The sequence below is a fragment of the Pteropus alecto genome, unplaced genomic scaffold (assembly GCF_000325575.1).
Source record: "Pteropus alecto unplaced genomic scaffold, ASM32557v1 scaffold39, whole genome shotgun sequence".
In the NCBI taxonomy this organism is placed as follows: Eukaryota; Metazoa; Chordata; class Mammalia; order Chiroptera; family Pteropodidae; genus Pteropus; species Pteropus alecto.
This window is the reverse complement of record NW_006443568.1, coordinates 2,366,795-2,375,574: the sequence shown is the minus strand read 5'-3', so window position 1 is coordinate 2,375,574 and position 8,780 is coordinate 2,366,795. Positions and strand designations below refer to the sequence as shown.

Below are 8,780 nucleotides of genomic sequence, written 5' to 3'. Positions count from 1 at the left end.
GCCGAAAGCTTTTCTAAGTACAGTAATCTTCAAGTTTTTTCAGACACATTTGTTTTGTTGGTTGAATGTGATGAGAGGCACTCTTGCGCAGTCTCTCTTCCTTCCCATCCCCGTTTTCTTTTTCTCCAAGTATCCACCAGCTTGACACTAACATGTGAAACACAGGGCTTAGAAACAGAAGACATCTGGTCCTCTATGCCTCACAAAGCCAACTCATTAGAGGTGCTGTCTGCACTGTCTAAGGGAGCAGCGACTGTGTTTTTATTTTTGTTTTTTGGTCTTTGGAAGGTGCAGAGGCCCCTAGTAGTCTCTCAGAAACAGTGGTGATAAACCTACTTACTACCTACCACTCTTAATTAGTAAAGTTAAACTTGACTTCAACAAAAAGCTTACTAGTTTGTGTAAGTAAAATGTTAATACAGATTGAACTGCTCATTTCCCATGAGAGGTCTTAGCGTATAATGTTCCTAAAACCACTTTGTATCTCTGCTCTCACTGAGTTTCCTAAAAACTATTGAAACCCTTGCTGTGCTGGTTTAGGGTGGAAGGCAACTGCTGCTGGGCTCATACTGTATTTGTAGTATACATGCCCTGATTATTAGCAAAAATTAGCAAAAAAAAAATTTTTTTTTTTTTAAATAAACTTTTGACCTGGTATTGCCACTTTATGAATTCTCCATTACAGTTTTTGATACTCTCTCTCTAGAGAAATTTCTCATTATAATCACACATTTCGAAAGGCTGCTCAAGCCTCTCACTGTCGGACTCAGTACTCAGAAATGATTCCCAGTAGAGGCTAAGCCTGGGGTGGCTGCCACAGTGTAGGCAGGGGAAGGATAATAGGAGGATTCCCATTTGTGGTGGTGACTAAGCCAAAGCCAACCACCTTCCAGAGCTGATGTTGGCCTTCTCACCTTGTAGGCCAGTCAGATCTTTACAGGGCGACAGAGGAAACAAAGCCAGCTCAGTATATAGCATTTTTAGGAGGCTGTCATCATCATTACTCTAGAGAACTGGTTTGGGCTCTGTAAGGGATTCTCATGAAGTGAATTCTTAGGACATCTGCATCCCTCCCAAACTTGGGTGAGGTGCCTCACATTCCTAGTGCTTTCTCTACACCACTCCATTAGAATAGTAACAGTTTATAGGGTGGTTGAGTTGGCAGCCCTGAATCCCAAAAACCTTCATTTTGATATCTCTTTTGACAGGCTGAGGGAAAATACAAAGATGATCCTGTTGATCTCCGCCTTGATATTGAACGGCGTAAAAAACATAAGGAGAGAGATCTTAAACGAGGCAAATCAAGAGAATCGGTGGATTCCAGAGACTCAAGCCACTCGAGGGAAAGATCAGCTGAGAAAACCGAGAAACCCCATAAAGGATCAAAGAAGCAGAAGTACGTAAGCCCCTGTCACCTCATCCAGACTCCTGAGTGGAGTCTCGGCTGCCCACTTTAGGCTATATACCAGACCTTCCAAGCCAGAGAACTTCAGGGTTAGGAATGATAGCAGTTTGTACAGTTTCTTTTATATCCCCAACTGTCAAGTAAGGTCCCTAATATGAAAACAGAACTTTTGCATCAAAGTAGGTGTGATCATCCTTGTTCAACGAAGGCCCCGTGGGAGATCAGGAGTTAACTATAGGGACGGTGTGGAGAATCATTTGGGAATTCCTTCCGTAGTTATTTTAGACATGTATGTTCTTTCTCATCACAAATCTTCATGGGGAAGTTATGTTTTAGAAATGGCTTAAAATCAGGTAATAATACACTGGTCAGAGAAACTGTGGAACTAGATAAGACAAGATTGTTGATCTTAAATGCCCTTTAAACTAGTTCCGAAGGTAATGTTGTTGAACTTCATAGGGCAGCATTCATGCCAAGGTCCTGTCATTTCTGTTTACATTTTTCAAAGTTCCGTGACTTTTTAATCATGTCTCATTAAATGTAGGAGAATCGAAGCCCCACACCTTCCCATAAGGAGCAACACCATTTTTGCAGTTTCTGAACTTAAGCTGAGAAGCATTTTCATATTCATCTGATTATCATCAGATCCTTTGAGATAAGTTGGACAGTTGGTGTGATAACCCAGTTTGTCCATTTAAATGATAAAGAAGCTAAACTGAGTATGATTTGTCTAAGATCACAGAAGTATCAGTTGACATCAAAGCTCTGATCTTCTGTTCCACTGTGTTATTTATGCATTAGGAGGCCTAGCAACTTCAAGGTTGCCCATTGATAAAGGACCTGATAATGATAATCCTTGACAGGAAATGGAAGTGGTGGTACAGTAGATCTCAGTGCTGCCACTGGTGGAAAAGGAGCAGAACCCCTCAAGTATTTCAGAGTTGGGTTCAGATTACTGATTCTGATTCCTTTCTCTGGGGCACATGAAAAGGCTGTGCTGGGACTCAGATCTTTAAAAACCTCTTGAAATAACACCAATTTTTAGGAGTCAGTTATATGTCTAAATTATAAGAATCCTGTGACAGTAACTTAGATTTCTGTTTTTATGAGCAAATGCTAGTAGGATTCAAATATTTTAGATTTTGAGCTTTTCAAATGTGGAGGGCGGGAGAAAGGGGCAAGGTGCTTTTCATTTCATAATGGAAGAGGATGAAGGAAGGGAGGACAGTCCACACTTGGCTGATTTCTCCTTATAAGTCTTCCTCTACCCCTGAGAGCCTGGCCGTTCTGCCGCCTTTGAGGCAGCTGGTAACAACCTAACCTAGACGTAGGGCTGGCACTGACCTCTAGAAAGTAGACAGTGACTCATTGCAGTAGTCTAATTTTCTCTAGTCTGTAATTTCCCTCAGATGAAGGGAAGGGGGGGAGGGCAGTAACTCTGGGAAAAGTTTCTCAAGACCCTTTGCTTAACAGCACAACCTGTTTGAGCTCAGTGGGTGGTGGTGTGTGAAATAGTGGTATAATTAAAGCTAGGTTTGAATCCAGGTTCTGCTCATCTCTGTCACCTGAATCCTATCTACAAAATGGGACCTGAATCCTATCTACAAAATGGGAGAATAATACTGAATAATCATAGTTGCCATTTACTGTATGCCTCATATGTCAGTATAAAGTATTTAAGTACATTGTTTTTTTTGAATCTTTAACGCAACCCCACAAGACGGGTAGTGTTCTTCCTATGAGAAATAAAAGTACTGTAAAGCACAAACAGGTGGTAATATATAAAGCCTCTGTCCCAGTACCATATACATTGGAGTCAGTATAGTGTTAGTTTCTTTCTGCTTTTCTAGTTCATGCATATGTATTAAACTGAGCTACCAGAGGCCATTGACTCTTGTTCCTCCTTATGTATATGCCCTGTGTTCATCACAGGCTCAGACAGATGTGTCACTGAATATGACTGACAGAATTAGGAGGAAGCTCCCCAGGTTACTCGGGTGGGTAAGTTGGGGGTGAGTTGGGGTCTTTTAGGTTATTCATCTTCATCACAGACAGACCCCCAAGTGCCCTGTGCTGCTTATCCAGGAGGCCCTACCTAGCCAAGGGCTGTACCCTAGAGGCTTATTGATTTCCCTGGCTCTTCTATTCTCATAGGAAGCACCGGAGAGCACGAGACCGGTCCAGGTCATCATCCTCTTCCTCCCAGTCATCCCACTCCTACAAAGCGGAGGAGTACACTGAAGAGACGGAGGAGAGAGAGGAGAGCACCACGGGCTTTGACAAATCGAGACTGGGGACCAAAGACTTCGTGGGTCCAAGTGAAAGAGGCAGAGCTCGAGGGGCCTTTGTAAGACCCTGCCCCTCCCCTTTTCTCTAAGTCCCTGCTCCCACTAATTCTAGTTATGTGTTTATCAGAATACCAGTTTGGTTGCCCTTCAGAATCTGTGGTTTCTTGTTACCCAGGCTTTCCATTTGTATTTTTTAAATCATAATGAGTGAGCTAGAGAATCTTTTAGGGTTTCTCGACTCAGAATTTCCTAACATATCTTGGCTGCTGCTGGGTGCTTGGCTCTTTGGGAGGTCCTGTGCCAAGTTGTCCTCTGTCTAGGCTATAAACTTAAGATGAACAGCATATTGACTGGAAGACACCTGTCTGTCCTGTGCTAGAAAAGTGTTGGACTGGAACTCAGAGTGTTGTTTTTCCCTGTTCCTGATGTGGTTCTTTGTTCCTTTTCCCCGTTTATTGTCATAGCAATTTCGAGCCAGAGGGAGAGGCTGGGGCAGAGGCAACTACTCTGGCAACAACAACAGCAGCAGCAACAATGATTTTCAAAAGAGAAACCGGGAGGAGGAATGGGACCCTGAGTACACACCGAAAAGCAAGAAGTATTACCTGGTATGCATCTGGGGATGATCAGGAAGGGCCACACGCAGTAGCTCATATCAAGGCTTCAGTCGGTTTGATTAAATATGTGTGTAGGCATCTTACACTGGGAGGGGGATATGTACTTGTGGGACAGTAAAGTGCTGGCAATAGGAGTGTTCTAGAGAGGCGGTCCTCACCTTAAAAGGATTTATCATCGGAGATGTTTACGGATTCCAGGATAAACAAGAAGGGTTGCTCTTTCCTTTTAGTCTGTGAACTTGTTTTACTACTCACCCACCCCAACCTTGGCCTTCCTCCAGCCTCTACTCAAGCAAGAGAAGAGCTGTAACCCTCCCCTTAGGCCACAGTTCCACTATGTCACTCCCACTGCAGGATTGACAAGAAAGACAGCTCAGGATCTCTTTGAGGAAGAGGCTCTGTCTCCAAAATGAAATGCCACTGGGGCTTCTGTCATCTAAGCTGATGGTCATTCTCAAGTACCAAGCACCTTATGGGCCTCTCTCCTCCTCTGAGACTCCTAGAGGAAACTTGAAACTATATCTAGAGTAGGGAAATGTTAGCTGAGCCCAAGATAGGTGCTAGAGTGGGACTGCTATGGGGGAGGGGGTGAATTAAAGGCCATACACAGCCCTTTTCCCAGCCCGTTTGCCACCTGAAGCCGCATAGCCGGCCTGATGCATTTAGGCATGTCAGCAAGCAACCCTGGTAGGAAGCAGCTGGCCCTTCACTGAGCTGACCCCCAGGAGCCCAGCCCTGCTTGCATTGGTGGGTGCTTTACACTCTGAAGAGATGGAGCTGATGAGGTAGCAATGACTTCTACTTTTCCACGTTCTTTAGTTTTCAGAATTTTTTCTTATTCTTTCATTGGATCCCTTCTTCCTCATTAGATCATCAGAACAAGGATTGTTTGAGATGTAGGTGGTGGTTTTTTCCTACCTTGCCATACTGCCTCTTTGCCTAAAATTAAAGAGGCGAGATATAAGATAAAGAGGGGAGGCTGGGTTCTGGTCCTGCCTTTGCCACTTACTGGGCTGAGACCATGAGCAGATCATTTGCTCTTGGTCTTACTGTCTGTTCTTGGCTGGGGGAAGGTCAGGAAGAGTGGAAGCCCCAGTTATGTATTCTGATTGTTGCTTCCTCTGTTAACTGCCTAACAACCAAGATCAGTTTCGTATTTTGGTGTGATTGGCTTTCTCTGAGAGATGATGTGCTAAATAATATGGATTTCCAAGTTCCTAAGCCTCTTCTTCATTTGCATAGTAGAGAGTGATAATGATAGGGTAGATGAGAGGATTAAATGAGATAATACATGTAAAGGTCTTTTGGTGCTCAGTGAAGATTTTATCATCATCATTATGATGCCCAAGCTACTGCTTTAGCATTCCTAAGGCACCCACCTAAATATTCTCTTAGATCCGAATCAGTAGTTACATCTTTGGAGCGGGGAATAGGGAGGACAGAAGAGGAGCAAAAAGTGGGTCAGGACATAGGTTCTTTTGAGAAAGTCATTTTTGGGTGAATACAGAGAATTGGGTTCACTCTGGCATTGATGGCAATGTTTTTTTCTCTCAGCATGACGACCGGGAAGGAGAAGGCAGTGAGAAGTGGGTGAGCCGGGGCCGTGGCCGAGGAGCCTTTCCCCGAGGTCGAGGCCGGTTCATGTTCCGGAAATCCAGCACCAGCCCTAAATGGGCCCATGACAAGTTCAGTGGGGAAGAAGGCGAGATTGAAGATGACGAGAGTGGGACAGAGAACCGAGAAGAGAAGGACAATTTACAGCCCACCACTGAGTAGGGGCCACTCTCATGAGAACCCTTGCCCAGGGGAACAGAGGCGCTGGGAAGATGGCTGGTGAAAAGCTAAACAGATGAGCCCCAAGAAGATTCTGATGAGCCCCAACCCTACCCCCCACCAGCCATGCAGAATCCTACTACAGCCAAAAGCATCCTTGGCGCTGTGTCCCACTGGACAGAGGTGGCCGGCCATGGAGCCTGGGGTCAGGCCCAGCTCTTGAGCAGAATACAACACTTTGGGCTTTAGCTGTGTTTCTCATTTGTTGTTGGTGTGTGGGGTGGGGGCTGGGGTAGGGAGGGGAGAGCGATACTTTGATTTTGGTTTGTTCCCTATTAGAAACCAACAGTTTTATTCTTAATTTCATTTCATTTGGAGCTAAAACTACTTTGATGATTTTTAATCTCTTCTCCCCTATCCTGGTTTTAAAAGTCTTTTTTTTTTTCTTTTAGGCACATGTAGTAACATTAGCAGAAAGATTTAATTTGGGCAACTTTGATTCTTAAAAGAGTAAACAAAGCATGTGAATAAACATTGAAATGTTCACCTCAGTTTGGGACCAAACTGCTTGGATCTTTGTAAAAATCGGTTTTGTATGTCGAGGAGGAGTTCAAGGCCTTTCTGACCACCTTGTGTTCCCTATCTACGCAACCATGCATCACATGGTGTTGCTCCTAACCACGCCCCACGTGCCCCCTCCCCCCAGTATTTTCTGATTTCTTCTGGGCTGGGCTTCCCAGTCTCCACCAGCAGCTCCAGTGTCCCAACTTTCTAGTCCTGCTGATCCTCTCAGCAACAGGGGTGGAAACTGGACGGCAGTTTCTGGTCTGTTTTCTAAGAAACTTCTGAATTCTATTATCTTTACAAATATAAGATGAGAAAATAATTTTTTCAATATTTTTTATTAATCTTTTTATAAAATGAAAAGAAACTCCTATGATCAATTAAGGAAGGTGGTTATGGCTGGGTGGTTTGTGGGGTTTTCTTTGTTTTCTTTATCTTTTTTTTTCTTTTTAACCTTAAGCTTTAAGTTGAAATATTCTCAGATGTTTGGGGAAAACATCCTCTTAAAATGGGTCCTTGTGCTTGCCTTCTGGGGAGGCGGTCCTGAGCAGGTGAATCATATGGCGTTTATGCATATGGTATATGCGGACTGCACCCACCTCTTCCCCTCCCAACCTTAGCCTCTTGGGTTGTTGTGCTACTTTCCCCTTACTTTGCTACATTTCTATAGTTAAGTTGGTTTTACTTGAATGATTCATGTTTAGGGGGAAAAAAAAAACTCTTAAAATTTGTTTCAACTCCTCCTGCAAATAAAAAAAATAAATAAATGAAGTCGCAGATGTAAATGGGCTCTGGTCATTGTCACCCTGGGTGTGTGTGCGTGTTGGGGGTTGGTGGGTATCTTCCCATAGCAGCTTCAAGGGAACCTGAAAGACAAAATGTCTATTGCGGCTGGGCCCAGACGGTTTCTCAGCCACCACACTCACTTGTTCTGGGAGGAGCCTCAGCCAGCCCTTTGCTGGCTAGTAAACTCATGCCCATGAAGGTTCTGCTTCATCTTGTACCTTGGACGCTCCAGGAGAACCAGATTTTTTCACAGTGGTGTCATGAACAAGGACTTTGTCTTCCATGGCGGTAGGGCAGGGACCATGGAGTGTGAATAACAGCCTCAGCCTTCTATGTTTTTCACTGAACTGGAATATTAAAGAGCCTAGCCCACATGGCATGGGCGCTAGGTGGGCCCTAAACAACTCACCAGCTCTGGGCTTGGCTGTAGCCAGCAAAAGCATTGAGACCTAAAGTCTCTTTCTTCCCCTGCCACTCACCACACCCCAGGAGAATCCGATAGTGTTTTCTGAAACCAAACGGGGCATCTTTGCTAATTTCCTCTTCCCCTGGCAGGGGTCAAGGAGGAATACACCTCCCAGGGAAAAGCAGAGTATACCATGAGCAGCTTTGTGCGCAGAAGGGCAACCACGCCCCTCCACCCAGGGCCCGCCTTGGAGCGGTTGTCGCCTGCCGGGAGTGAGGGGAGGCATCCTGGTATGTGCCTCTCCCTTCTTCCCTTGCAGCTAAAACCTCGCCAGCTAGGAGGATAGGCGGGGAAGGCTGCAAAAGGTGGGTGGGAGCCTCCGGTCCAAGGTTGGAAGGCGAGAAGATGGCTAGACTAGAATTTAAGTGACTAGGCAGACAAGAGTAGGTGGGGTAACTGTAACCCCAGCACTGGCCGGAGGTCCTGGAGTCCTCGCCTCTGGGTTGGGGGCTGAACCTGCTGAGCCGGGCCACCCCCTCTCCTACACCCACTTCCAGCACCGGGAGCCCGACCTATCCGCTCTTGTCTCCGCCTCCTTTGCTACACTCGCAGCTCGTCCCAGCCTGCACCGGCCCAGTACTCGGCTGCCGGTTGGATCGCACTACCTTCCCTGCCCGGCTCTGGAGGGCGGCCCGCAAGCCATGGGTATGTTCAAAGGGTTTGGGGTGGCTCCTCTAAGCGAACGTGTGGAAATGGTAGCAAAAACCTGTACACCACACCACCCTGCTCTTCCGCTGTCCGAGCAGGACTCGCGTCATGCACAGGCGGCCCCGACTGGGCCCTTCTGAGCCGCGTTTCCGCCCGCAGAGGTGCTGGTCCTGGCCGGATACCGCGCGCAGAAGGAGGGCGAGCTGAGTTTGGCGCCCGGGGACGTGGTCCAG

At 46.0% G+C, this 8,780-nt stretch overlaps 2 protein-coding genes across 2 annotated transcripts in view; both read left to right on the top strand.

The window, feature by feature from the left end:
• The window catches only part of THRAP3 (thyroid hormone receptor associated protein 3), a 63,265-nt gene extending 55,847 nt beyond the window's left edge, over positions 1-7,418 (top strand). Inside the window, exons 9-12 of the mRNA XM_006924239.3 lie at positions 1,209-1,396; positions 3,560-3,752; positions 4,158-4,301; positions 5,865-7,418. Coding sequence (XP_006924301.1) covers positions 1,209-1,396; positions 3,560-3,752; positions 4,158-4,301; positions 5,865-6,086 — 747 coding nt within the window. The 3' untranslated portion in view covers positions 6,087-7,418. The remainder of the gene's footprint in view (positions 1-1,208; positions 1,397-3,559; positions 3,753-4,157; positions 4,302-5,864) is intronic.
• A 144-nt stretch (positions 7,419-7,562) lies between these two features.
• SH3D21 (SH3 domain containing 21) overlaps positions 7,563-8,780 on the top strand; it is an 11,188-nt gene continuing 9,970 nt past the window's right edge. Inside the window, exons 1-2 of the mRNA XM_025041383.1 lie at positions 7,563-8,544; positions 8,707-8,774. Of these exons, the coding sequence (XP_024897151.1) occupies positions 8,541-8,544; positions 8,707-8,774 (72 nt within the window). The 5' untranslated portion in view covers positions 7,563-8,540. The remainder of the gene's footprint in view (positions 8,545-8,706; positions 8,775-8,780) is intronic.